Raw genomic sequence first — 14,659 nt, 5'->3', positions numbered from 1 at the left:
GGTTCTCTTAACAGCATAGTCCTATTAGCAGTAAGGTTCTTTTAGTAGCATGGTCCTGTTAGCAGTGTGGTTCTGTTAGCGATGTGGTCTTGTTAGCAACACGGTCCCGTTACAGCATTATAATAAGGGCCACGGCAAAGGGCGAGGACTGCCCTTCAGAACCGGGTCCGGCAGACACAGAACATCCAAGGTTTCTCCACGGAACCAAACTGTTCCATAGAGTTCGGATCATGGAGACGGTCGCCATGACAGCCTGAGCCCGAGACTGGAAGCGTGCCGGGAACTGAACCACGATGGTACAATGGCAAGGCAGCGAACACAAAACTCCAAAAGTGCGTTGCGTTCATAGCCTACCTGTAGCGTGGGTGTACAGTGTAGGTGCAAAATAAGTTAAAACAAAAACAACAGGAACAAATAAAGAGCGAGTCGAAGCGGAGCTCCCGCCAGTGCGGCCATACTGCGACGCATGGACATCCAGCGTTCTTAGAGTTTCAGAAAAATCCATCATGAGGTTTATGAGATAATTTGCAGCGGACAGACACACACTAACTTGAGCAAAGCCATCATCTTTCAGCTGCAATAATAATCCTTATTTTTTGTTTACTACAGAACAACATATTAAAACTAAAACAGATATTCTGACCAACAGCATTAACGCATCAAAATCTTCTTCTTATAAATGTTTGAGATTTTACACCTCAAATATAAAATCAGTCATCAGGCGCCTCATACAGCAAAAAAATAAAAGGTTCTGGATAAACTGGCAGACTGTTTTTACCTACAAACACCAGTTGCTCCTCTGTAACATGTTAATTACGATCCCATTATGCTAATGTGATGCACTTTTCCCCTCTCTCTTGTGTTTGGCAGGCCAGTTGGCGGTGGGAACCTGTGAGATAGTGATGCTCAATAGAGACAGTAGTGTTCCCAGACGGACAATCGCCAGGCAGACTGCCCGCTGCGCTTGCCGGAGAGGCCAGATCGCCGGCACCACCAGGGCGAGACCAGCCTGTGTAGATGGTGAGTTGAGCAACCTCACTAATCACGGCTAGAACAGATGCTCCAGCTCTTAGCTGGTGTAAGTCAGCGTATCAGGCGAAGTTATTAAAATGTGAGATGTCCAAATGAGAAGAGAATCATTTCCATGTTGTTTACACTGTTTCATTCTCTTTGCCAAAGCATTTGAGCAATAAAAATGAAAAAACAAAACAAATTAAAAAAAAAATCATCAAATGGTCCTTAAGTATGGAAGCCAAAAACAGCCATAGCTGCTGGTATATACGACAAAGCCAGTCCTATTTTATTAAAATAAAGACTATTCTTTAAAAATTATAATTTGAAAAAAAAAAACATGCATTTTTTAAAACAACAATAATGCATGACATTATCAGTGGAGTCATTAACTCCAGCATTTTAATGGCATTGACAGAACAAGAACATCAGGAAAATAATATCAGGTAAAAACATGGCGCAGGTGTAACTATTAGCAATAATGATGTTTCTGTTCCATTACAGCTCAAACTGTAGCCAAGCACTTTGCACAATATAAGTCTTTCCTAACAGAAAGTACTTTCTTTTCCCCCTAATAAATACATTTTATCCCCAAGCAATATGACTGTGCGAGCTCAAGCAAAAGGAAATAACGCAAAATAACAGCTCAACACTTTATGTCAACCAAAATTTATGAGACACAATTTGAGAAACCAGATCAGCTTAATATAAGGTCGATGTTCCAAAACTTATTGCATGGTGCGTCTTCTGCATGAAATTGAAATTGTTTATCAGTAAAGTTTAATATGTGGTGCTTTATCATAAAACATTATGAAATGCTCAACAGTCCTTCAAAACATACAAATCACATGCCACATTTACGGCTTTAAACTAACATCTGTTAGTTTAGAGAAACGACTAAGTTGCAGCCTTTTTGTTCAAAATGTGTTGTGAATGATTGTCCTACCACATTTACTGTAATTTCACTTCAATATCTGTAACACTGACTGACTTATAGCCATTTTTTGAGTTGACTAATGTCAATTAGCTGTGGTAGCCATCTTGGATTGGTTTGACTCCAAAAGTTACTAGGCTTCAGATATGTTGTACATCCATGATTATTTTTCAGAACTTTCATAAACATCTGTCCAGTGGTTCATGATAAAAACAATATTTAAAGTCAAAGTTTTAGGCAAAAATATTGTAGTGCCCTGGGTACGTGTTGCAGATAATGCTCAGCTGGATTGTCAGGATGTGCATCAAAACTGCTGGCATAGCCCTACAGAACCTCACTGACCTACACAAGGTCAGGTCAGTGAACAAGGTCAGGCTGATTCTGGCAGATCCTGATCATCCACTCCATGGTGAGTTCAGGTTGCTTCCATCTGGACTAAGGATGCACGATATTGGATTTTTGGCCGATATCCGATATACCGATATGTTAAAACTTATTTGGCCGATACCAATACCGATGTTTTATATACACTTTCCTTTGTCAGAACATAGGCCTCTTATTTAGGCTTATTTGCTACAAAAATTGCGTAAAAGCTGGTGACATATATTCAGTAACAGCCATTTGATATGCATAGCACTTTAACTTATATTAAATGAAAAGTGTTAAATGTTATTTATTAGCATTAGTCACCTGCGATGCTGTCTCACTTGTGGAGGCTTGTTCCAGGTTCCTATAGCTGCAGTGTGGGATCCTCTGCACTCCTGTGCATGAAGGAGAGACTTTTTAAGTTCAAAGTTTTTGTCTATCCATTGTGCCGTAAGACTAATCACGCTAACGGGACTAACACGACGTCCACATATCTGTGGTAAAACTCACCCAAGTGCTGTCGGCTATTAGTTTCTTAATGACGTCGGAAATGACGGCTTGTAACTTGGGTAAGGCTACATTGGAAAAATATCTCCAACTGGGGATGATGTAGCGAAGCTCAAGGTAGTCCAAAAATCTTCGGAATCCGACATCCTCAACAGAATAGAACCTTCCACACCGCCGACATTTTGAACTTTCCTCTCCGCCGTGAGATCAGGTAGGTGCGCGTGACATCATCACGTTGTGCTGCCGCTGCAGGCATCCTTGTCACTGGGTTGTCATACCAAAACTGCGTCTTTTATATTGATGAGTTATTTTGATGGAATGGTCGATGTCCGATATTGAACTTTAACGTTAATATCGTCCGATACTGATACCACGACGATAATATCGTGCGTCCTTAATCTAGACACAGATATCTGCAGCCCAGATGTAGAACGAACAGACTGAAAAACTCATTCACCACTGTAGCGATCAGGCTTCTCAACAAACAGTGATGATGTTTGTACTGTTATTTTGATGTCTCAATGTCTTATCTTGTATGGATGTTTTGTCTGCCTACTGGATGTGAAACAAAATACTCCCTTGGGGAAAATAAACATTCTTGAACTTGAACAGTTTTAGCTCATTATCTGTAAAATTGGCTAAGTTATAGCCATTTTTGGGGTTGGTTAATGTGTATTAGCTGTGGCAATGACCTGGGCAATGACTCCAAAAACATATTGAACTGTGGAGGTAAATCTTTTTATTGTTTTGTGTGATATTTTGCTAATAGACGGACAGAGTCGACTATTAATAGTTACGTTTTTAAAAACATGTCTCATGTGGTCAGTTAGTGCTCAGAGTATGTGTTGGGACTGAGCTTTAGCTACCACCAAACTAACTTTTAATTGTCTGAGTGGTAGGCCTTTTTTAGTTGTATTTGCTTTATTGGTTTATGAGATATTTAGCTAATGCTCCAGCCAAATAAACACACGCAACAAAATGGCCTAATGGTAATAATTACAGTACATGAAGCCATCAAACTCTATACCTGAACATAAGCACCTGTGTCTGGAGAAATGTTCTCTCCATATGAAAGTCAGGCTAACAAAAACCTCACCCACAAAAAGCTCAGAGAACTAATTGCTTGAGTTTTCTTCTTTTCCCATTAAAAGTAAGTCCTGGTGTAATTTGGTTGTGTAACCAGCCAGTTGATTGTCACTTTGCATGTCTCACTTTCTGGTGCTTTTTGGACTGTTGAACTTCTAACTGTGATTATCACAATTTTTGTATCTTCAAGGTGCATCAGGTTAAAATGTCCCGCTCGTTTCTTCTTGAGTCTTTGTCAAGGCTCATCTGCAACACAGAATGTGCAGCGTTCATCCACTTTGGAGATAAGATTTAACACTTTAGGGCCCTTTTCTGTTATTGAATAGTTTCTGGTTATGGGGATAAGGGAGATGAAAGAATTTAAGGAGGTGGAGGAGTTTGTGTCAGACTGTTTTAAAATAACACACGTCCAATGTGCCATTAGCTGCATCATCCAGTGAATCATGTTAGCCTTAATCAAACAGCCATGACACTCAACCACCATCTCACAGGCCCTCCGTTTCCCACAGTGCCTCCCTCTCTGCAGATGTCCCTCTGTAACACCTTACAGATGCTGATTAATTTGGAGAGAACTATGATTACAGCAGCAGAAAATTAATTATCGCTGGCGCCCTGCTACGCCACGCCCAACAATCCATTACTAGCCGGACCATTAAGGATCTGACGTGTTGCTAACGGGATCACGGTAGAACCGGAGTCCATCACCTCTTGGATTTAAGTAGTTAATTTTACATCCCGTAAAGCAGGAAAAATCAGTGCAAGAATCTCCGCTGACCTTTACTTCAGAGCATATTTAGTATTTTTGACTTCTAATACAAATTCCCATAAATGCCTCTCTTCCCCTCTGAGCATGAACATTATTTACTGCCTTATAAACATGCTTACTCGTGTGTGCGTCTCACTGAGAATATTCCTTTTTGCGTTTTTAAGACAACACAAACTTCATGTGTTCTCGATCAGTTTATTATCGTCCTTTCAGGTCATCAGACGGGTCCACTGACCTTTCTGTGATGTTCTGATGGAACCAGTGACCCCTAATCTCAGCAGAGTGTTAGCGAATGCTAGAAGCGTGTTCTGATACTGTGAGTTTACAGGCAGGGCTAATTTTAGCAGCATACGTCTAGACAGACAACCTGCGCTCGTGTGTATGCTACTTTATTAAATATGCAATTAAATCAGACTGCAATTTTCCAAGCTGTCTTTTTTCAGTTTAAAAGCTGTTTTGATTGGGCTGCAGCTCATAAAAAGTACTGGAAGCAATCCAAAGAATACTTTATTACCACACAAAAAATATCCCAAGCATACCCAGAAATACCCCCAAAACATGCCCCAGAACACATTCTGATATTTAAAAAAGTGTTCATAACAACCCTTAAAAAAAAAAAAAAAAATCAACATTCACATTTTAAATATTTTATCTTGTTTTGATTGTTTTGGACTTTTCTGAGGTGTTCATGTCTCCCTCTGTCAGCTTGGGCAAATATTCTGCTTGGACAGTCATTATTTACAGTGAATTCATATTATTGGGTGTTTTGTGATGGTGATGGCAGCAGAGGATGGAGCTCTAGCTGTAGTATTCATTTAGTTAACCAAAATAGTCCATGCTCAATAATCCAGGTATACAATCTAACAATTTTCAGTCAGGTCATCTGGACAGTTTCTTTTTATTTGTGCTGAAATGTTTCACCTTCCATCCGGAAGGCTTCATCAGTCAAGAAAACACACAACACAAAACTGATTCTTCCCCCAAACAGCTTACTCCAAGGTGGAACAAACCAGTTATATTGGTGCTAAGATGGTCTCTTTGGCACACCCCCTCCTCTGGAGCCGGCCCTCTTCATTCATTCATTCAACCTTTATTTAAACAGATAAATCACATTGAGCCTCGAAGACTCATTTACAAGTGAGACCTGTTTGGATAGACAACAGTGGTTAACTGGACTTCCTTTGTCGACTTCCTCGTCGACAGTCATGTCAAACTGGTTCAGAACCAAAACAGTCTATGCTCAATAATGCGGTTTGTTCCACTTTGGAGTAAGCTGTTTGGGGGAAGAACCAGTTTTGTGTGTTTCCTTGACTGATGAAGCCTTCCGGATGGAAGGTGAAATGTTTCAGCAAGAAAAATAAACTGTCCAGTTGACGTGACTGAAAAATGTTGGGTATTCATTTAGTTCTTTTGTTGTTGTTTTTGTATTTGATAGTGTTCTTTCTTCACAATTTTAGTTGATTATCCAGTTTATTATTAAGAATGCAGTCCATCCATCCATCCATCAATCCATCCATCCATCCATCCATCCATCCATCCATCATCTTTACCAGCTTAGTTACCAGATTGCAAGGTTCACTGGTACCCATGTCCAGCCATTGCTGTGCGAGAGGCGGGGGACACTCTGGACAGGTCTCCAGTCCATCACAGGGACACATAGAGACAAACAACCATTCACTTTCTCACTCAAACCCAGGGACAATTCAAGAGTTACCAATCAGCCTAACATGCATGTTTTTGGTCTGTGGGAGGAAACCGGAGTACCCAGAGAAAAAAACCCACGCATGCACGGAGAGAACATGCAAACACCACCCAGGAAGGCATCCATACCGGGATTTGAACCAGGGACCTGCTCGCTGAGAGGCAACAGCTCTACCAGTTGCGCCACCGTGCTGCCCCAGAGGAACTTTCTCAGTGTAAAAAGACTGCAGAGTGTGGAGTTGTAACATCTGGCCTGCGGGTCTTGATATTGACACGTGTGCTGTGAATAATACTTATGGACATTTCTAATTTTAGATGATTGTCATGTGAATGTAAACCAACAAAACTTGAAACTAGATTTTATAGGAAAATATCATCATTAGAGCAGCATGGTGGATCAGTTGGTAGAGCTGTTGCCTCTTCATTGAGGTCACCCGTTCAAATCCCGGCCAGGGGCCTTTCTGGGTGAAGTTTGCATGTTCTCTTCGTGCATGCGTGGGTTTTCTCCGGTTACTCCGGTTTCCTCCCACAGACCAAAAACATGCATGTTAGGCTGACTGGTAACTCTAAATAGCCCCTAGGTGTGTGTGAGAGAGTGAATGTTTGTTTGTCTCATTTGTCTCTATGTGTCCCTGTGATGGACTGTCCAGGGTGTCCCCCACCTCTCCCACAGTGACTGCTGGACATGGGCACCAGTGACCCCCCCGCGACCCAAAAAATGAAGAAGTGGGCTAATGGATGGATGGATATCATCGTTAGTTTATTTTATTCAAATAATAGAAATGGACTTGTCAGCTGTTCTCATGCTCTATTATTGTTCTTTTTTTTATCAATGTGCTATTTCTTTTTATCTTATATATCTTTCTATCATTTCTCTCCTCTTTTTTGTGTTTGTTTATAGTGTTACAGTTTACTGAAAATATTCTCACCTTATGCACGGAAGAATAAACTCTGATATCACATTGCTTCCATGTCACGATCAAAACGTGACAAACTGAAACTTAATTACCGTAATTAGCTCTGTAGTTGCCATAATGTATGTTCTACTTTTTAAACTTATTTATAAAACAACATTTGAAAGTGTTGAAACATATAACCGTGTCTAAGGACAGAAAAGGTGAGATAATATTTTGTCTTTACAGTAATAACTGAACTGGTTCAGTTCCAGGGAGGGGGAGTTTTTGTAGCTTCTTCCTTTTCTTGTTATCCATATCTAAAGTTAATCTTAGAAATTAAATTAAGACATTAAATATTAACTGTTGTTGGAAAACACCAGATGAACATTTCTGTCTTTTGGCAGACATGAGTTATTTTTCTAACGCTGAGATTCACAGGTGGTGCAACGCCAGATACAATAAAACTTCCCAGTCTGTTCTGCACAATCCCTTTGTGTTCAGAGGACGGCGATACAAGCTGATGATTACGTCAGATCTTTATCTGAATCCAAAGAATCTTTTAAAAATGAATCTGTAAACCTCAAAAGTCTTTGCTGCTTTCATAACACAATAAACTTTCAAACAAGTTTATAACAGAACCTGTTATAGTAGTCCTTGTTTCCACATGTCCAATAACACTAAGAATAAAGTGTAAAAGATGTGAGAGCATGTTAGAGACTTTGTAAAAAAGAAAGGAGCTATTGGCTGGGAAAAATTTAGAATAAAAACAAACCTCAGACATTACGACATCATTGTCATGTATAATTATGTCAAAACACTTGAACGTGCTTCTGTTTTGTAAACTCATATATTGACAAATTAAAAAATATTTAAAAATTCTGACATAACTACCAGTACATAATTGCTCTGGAATAAAACTATTCTATTTTCTAATGTTATAAATTCATCAATTTGCAAGAAAAATGTCAGAATTATCAGGGTTATTTTCAATTTTTGTTGATATCTATATAGGAAAAAAGCTAGTTTAATGGATTTAAAGGTAGAAATTTCAGAAAGGGACGTCTGGATCAGTGGCGGTTTTAGCCTCTTTTTCGGGGTGCTCAAGCACCTCCTAAATTGGAACTCAAGCACCCCTAAATTAAAAAAAAAAAAAAACCTAAATAAAAATATATAATTTTTTTAGGCAGTTCAGGATTTGGGTTTTGGGTTCTGTATATTGCATTTATGATTCAATGCAACAAAGTATACACATTTAAAAGTAACATATCATGGTAATACTTGGTTTATTTACATAATGATTTTATTCGCTGGATGTCCGGCCCCTGAGCTGCTGGCTTTCAGAAACTGTGGCCCCCTGAGCAGTTTAGTTGAATAGTCCTGCTTTAGAGGGCGGAATACAGTTTATTATATTTCCAAAACCTAAACTGAGTCTGGAAAAATGTAAAAGATGATAAAACCCTGCAGTCGACCTCATGAGCAGCTGAATACAACAGTGATAAACAGGAAGTACCTCATGTTCATATGTACGAAGGCAACTGCAGGTAAATCCTCCATTTTTGTTATAATTACGTTGTACAGCGCTTAATGGTTAAATTAAAGGTTAATGCTTAAATCTGAATTTACTTTGTTTTCTGTGTTTTAATTGCAGATATATGTTGCAACGTCTGGTTGCACAAGTTTAGTCTTTGTTATGATCGGTTAACACTAAACTGATTAGCGTGTAATGTGAAGCAGAGCGCTACGTCTGTAGCATTTTAGCTAGCGCATCTGTATTGCACACCGCTAGCTTAGCGTTATTTCTTGTTGTGCCATTAACTCTAAAATAGTTATTGAATCGAGTGTTTACTTATATAGGTAAATGTAGATGTTTAACAACCTGTTAAAATACACCAGAATGCAGGAAATGGCATCTACTTTCCACAAAATTTTCAGGGGGAGGACCCCCCAGACCCCCCCACCAGTGCGTCATCCCCACATTATCAATGCTTCTGACGCCAATGGCCACCACGTTGTTCAAGCCAAAAGCCGTTGTCAGCACTGGGGGGCTAAGCAGCCCCTAAGGGGCAAATTCTAGAATCGCATTTGAGTTTTTTTCTGATGAATTTAAGACGATAATCCAGGAAGTTTGTCACTTTTCATCATAAATTAACAACCTTAATTTGTCAGAATATCATGTTTTCTTTGTGGATTTTTGTAATAAATCCTGTTTACACTGGCCCTGACTGCTCATGGCGAGCAAATATGTTCTTGTTTTTAATGTTTTACCTTGTTTTGCATGGCATCTTGATTTGACTGTGTGAAAAATGTATTTGATTTGATTTGATTTGCTTTCTGTTGAATTATTGTTGTGTGAACTTTATATATTATCTGACTAAAACAGGTCTCTCTTGAAAATGAGTCCTCATGACTCAGTGAGAATAACCTGTATAAATAAAGGTTGAATAAAATAAAAAATAGTAACAGCTAAAGAGATTTTAGTTGTCTTTTAACTGAAGTAGGCTTGTGAGAATTACACCTGAGCATTAAGGGTTTATCTGCAGCCAAAGCACTTCTCAGTTTGAACAATCAGGAAGAAATTCTGATGGGAAAGAAAGCCAACAAATAATATACAGACAGAACATCTCATGTTTTATCATCTAAACTCAAACCACAGAGAAGGTTTGAAAAAGCCACTGTGGATTTTTACACCATGTCTGTGTTGCAGAGTATTGTATCCCTGGTGGTGCAAATGTGTTGACTTTTTACCTTAAAATACAAATCTCTTCTTACCTTGCAAGTACTTAAGCCTCAACACGTTATTTCATGTCTTCATGCACAAAACACCTTGTGTTATTTTATTTGGTTTCACACCACCTTAAATCTCAGTATAAGAAAAATACATAGGCGTCTGCGCTTGTATTCACGCTATTTTTAGGTCAACTGCACCACAGCTTTCCACTCAGGAGTCTATAATCACACTCCAGACTAATAGCTGGTGATAGTTTGATAACTGAAGGCAATTTTTGCGCTTTTGTGGTTCTCAAGTTAAAAAAAAGAAAAGTAAACTACGAATAATAACCTTCTCATGCCGTATTTTTCTTTTTGAAACAAGCATTCTTGTTGTTTTTCTTCCTCTGCTCATGGGTTGAACTGTCGGACTGTTGTGTGTTTGGCAACACTTTTTAAACAGGTTTTATCAAACTCATTGATGCGTATAAGCGGTGAAATCACAAAATCCTGCATGACCCTTGCAGTGCTTGTTCACACAGACACAGGGGGAAGAGTTTTTGTCACACAGACCTCATGGTTGAGCGATTGAGGACGACTGTAGAGGTATGTTTCACAGAACAATGGCTTTTGTTGGGTAGACTTTAAAATATAATATACACTACCAACATAAGAGTCAACACCAGTAAGCAAGTAAAAAAAAAAATCATGGTTCCCAACTGGATGAAGGTGGCATGCTCACGTATCTGGGAGTCTTGTACCTGAGCTGATACTGATAGGATGGAGCAGGAGATGGATCCACAAATCGGGGCTTTGTCTTCAATAATTAGGGTGTTGATCCGATCTGTCTTGGGCAAGTAGGAGCTGAGTCGAAAGGCATGATGGATGTAATGCCAGGATGTGATTTTCGGTTGTAGAAACATTTTTACCATGATGAAGCACACTGGTTTATGTTTTGTTTGACCATGTGGGCTGCTGTCTTCTCAAAGTGGGCAACATTTTATCGCATGTTCAAATTGGGGTGGGAAAAGAAAAAAATCTGTAGGTCTCTAACCATCACCAATAGCTACTCCAAGAATGGTGGCTTAAATGAGACAGTTGTCCAATATTTTTCAGCTCTCCTTCCATCATGCTGGAATTATTACTTCCATAATTACCCACCAGTAAGCTTCTCTAAGCCTTAAAATTAATATCATGTGTTTAAAATTGCATGTCACAATTTATTGGTTTAAATCATATTTATCTGATAGATTCCAATTTGTAAATAATAAATCTTCTTCATACACCAAAGTTAGTCACGGAGTTCCTCAGGGCTCAGTGCTTGGACCAATACTCTTTACCTTATATATGCTTCCATTAGGTAAAGTTATTAAACAGTATTGGATACATTTTCATTGTTATGCTGATGATACACAGTTATATTTGTCCATGAAACCCAATTAATCCAATCAGTTAATTAAACTACAAGCATGTCTTAAAGACATAAAAACCTGGATGACCATAAATTTTCTGCTTTTGAATACAAACAAGACTGAGGTTTTGGTTTTTGGGCCTGAGCATTTTAGGAATAAAATTTTCAGTCTTTCACCCTCCTTGGGTGGCATCAATCTGGCCTCCAGTTCTGATGCTAAATATCTTGGTGTTATTTTTGAACAGGACATGTCTTTTATCCCCCACATTAAAAACGTTACTAGAACTGCTTTCTTCCACCTGCGTAATATTGATAAAATTAGAAACATCTTATCTAAAAATGATGCATAAATTCATTCAACCTTTATTTAGACAGGTTAATTTCAAATGAAACAACTCACGTCTAGACTGGACTATTGCAAAGGTTTGTTATCTGGGTGTCCAAATATTTCTTTAAAAAGTTTTCAGTTGATCCAAAATGCTGCTGCCAGAGTCTTAACTGGAGTTAGTAGGAGAGATCATATCTCACCAGTTTTAGCTTATTTCCACTGGATCCCTCTCAAGTCCAGAATTTAATTAAAAAATCTTACTTCTAACCTACAAAGCTCTCAACAATTTAGCTTGCAATTTTATTGTTCCATATTTTCCTAACAGCGTATTTCACTTTCAAACTGCAGCATTACTTGCGGTTCCTAGAGTTTCCAAAAGCAGAATGGGAGGAAGATCTTTCAGTTATCAGGCTCCTCTCTTGTGGAACCAACTTCCAGTTTCTGTCCATGAGACTGACACATTGTCCAGTTTTAAGACTGGGCTTAAGACTTTCCTCTTTGATAAATCCTATAGTTAGGGTTGGCTTGTTATGCTGCTATAGGCTTAGACTACTAGAGGACAAAATGTCCACATTTCCTTTAATGATTTATTAAAATTGAATAGTTTAATTGGATCTTAACATGTGATTCTTGACCTGCCATTGTGTATCTGTTCTTCTTAAACCCAGCCGGTCAAAGTAGATGGTCTCGTCCTGAGCCTGGTTCTGCTAAAGGTTTCTTCCTTATGAGGGAGTTTTTTCTTTCCCCTGTTGCCTTCATGCTTGCTCAAGATGAGAGTTCTGTGATGAAGTTAGACTCAAAACAGTCTGCTCCTCAGATAAATAATGTGAACTTAATATATATATATATATATATATATATATATATATATATATATATATATATATATATATTTCTGTTCAGTGCCCTGCGATGACTTCTGTTGTGACTTAGCACTATATAAATAAACGGAATTGGATTGAATTAAAAGAACTTAACATATTGGCTCAGTGGCTCAGACGGCAGCTACGTCTCTCCATCAGTACGACGTGTTTACGCCGTTATTGTTTTATTCACTGTGCAGTTCCCTGCACTCCTCCATGGGCACTGTGTTTTTCTGAAGAGTGAATTCTTTTTGCTAGATTTTACTTTTTCGTGGCATATTTCAAGTTGTTTTTTTTTTTTTTTGCCTTCCTTTATTGTGTGTCTTCATGTCACTGTTGTGCAGGTCTGGTCTACAAACTGTACACGGGAGGATTAGATGCTTTTTCTCTGCTTGTCTTCTTGCTCTCACTTTAATCCGCTCCTCAACTCTCTCCTGCTGCCTTCCTCTGCTCGGCCTGTTGTTGCCATGCCACCACATCACTGTGATCGTATGAAGCTCGATGGCTACATGACAAAGGTGTTCGAGCTGCAGGGAGGATGGAAGCTCCTGCTTTCACACTTGCTGAAGTGACTATTGGCAGGATGGGAGCAATGAATGAAGAATGGTTTATCATGACTCGCACTGACACACACATACAAAATTAGTAGCGCTTCGTTTGCAAAGAAACCATTGTTTAAACAACTTGTAAAAGCCATTATTTATTTATAATTCAGTCTTTACTTGCTGTTCATTTGTCCTTCCAACTCAAGTTGAACATTAGCATTCTGTTTTGTCGTGTTATTTTCATTTCACAGCGCTAATTATTTTAAAACTACAACAACATTATGGTGTTTATCCTTGTATTTGTTGAGTTACTCGTTAGCTAATGATTTCCTCATGTCCATGTCTGTCTGTTAGCACAATATCTCACGAATCACTGAACAAATTTTCATGAAGCTTTCATTTGTACATCTTTAACTAATGAACTTTTAATTCACTTTGCAGCTAATAACATAGAACGATAAAATGTTCAACAAATGTGTAACTTTGCCAGTATTTGGTCATTTAAAACTGACGGTATACATTTATAAGTAAGAAGGCTCTTTTGTCCACATTCGTGGACACATTTGTCCACAAGTAGAAATAAAACGAGAAAAGCATTATTATAAAATTTTCCCCTTTTTTTATCTTTACGGAATCAAATTAATTCAGATGCAACAAGGTTGAGTGTTTTTCTTTTAATCGAGGGGTCTTTATTGTGTCAACAAACAACAAATGCTAAATATTATAATAGAGCATCATCACTTCTGGTGAGCCTAGAATTACACCCACAGGTTTGTAAAAATGTTTGTAGCTTTTAAAGAAGTAGTTACTTTTCTAGTTTCTAAATAGAAAAAGCTTCAAATAAAAAAAAACTTGGTCAGAAATACACAAAGCAAATAGGTTAATAAAATCAGCTCAAAAGCTAAAAGATATCTTAATTGACAAAAGCTGCATTTTGATTAAAACAACCAAATCCAGCAAGAATTTGGCTGATGGTTGAGATTAATGTTGATGTTTTTTTTTTTTCCTCTGTAATTGGATCTGACAAACCATCAGGCTGTGGATGCAGACTGGGAGACGGGGCTGAAAATCTAACAGCTACGAATTGATCAATGATTGAATCCTATTTACTGTTAGTCACAAATAATCCAGCAAAGCTGTTTCTGGTGTTTCTGGAGCCAAACTCAGTTGGTTGGCTCATTGGAACGAGTGTTATTGTGACTATAGAAGCAACTGTAAAAGCTGCTATGAAGTTTTTGTTGATTAGTTTCTTGACATACAATAATGTGCAAACTTGTTTAAACTATTTCTAATTGTCATGTATCTTGCTTTCACAAAGGTAGACTTTTTTGTTATCATTTAAAGTGGTCTTTGCTGTTCTGAAGGTCTTTCAAAGTTTATTTTTGGACTTTGGCTGCCTTTTTACTTGATTTTTATCCAGTCCTTGTATCCAATCAAGACAACATTAACAGTCATTAATCAGTTTGTTCCTAAAACAGGGAAAGTGGTCTAAAGGAAAGGTGCCAGGCCTAAAAGCAAAAGCTAGCTAAGAGCATCTGA

At 38.3% G+C, this 14,659-nt stretch overlaps 1 protein-coding gene across 1 annotated transcript in view; it reads left to right on the top strand.

The window, feature by feature from the left end:
• tafa5l (TAFA chemokine like family member 5, like) overlaps positions 1-14,659 on the top strand; it is a 69,625-nt gene that overhangs the window by 18,031 nt on the left and 36,935 nt on the right. Inside the window, exon 2 of the mRNA XM_037684360.1 lies at positions 871-1,020. Within this exon, the coding sequence (XP_037540288.1) occupies positions 871-1,020 (150 nt within the window). The remainder of the gene's footprint in view (positions 1-870; positions 1,021-14,659) is intronic.

Source organism: Nematolebias whitei, chromosome 11 (genome assembly GCF_014905685.2).
Source record: "Nematolebias whitei isolate Nwh7 chromosome 11, NemWhi1, whole genome shotgun sequence".
In the NCBI taxonomy this organism is placed as follows: domain Eukaryota; kingdom Metazoa; phylum Chordata; class Actinopteri; order Cyprinodontiformes; family Rivulidae; genus Nematolebias; species Nematolebias whitei.
This window is presented reverse-complemented; position numbering and strand designations above follow the sequence as displayed.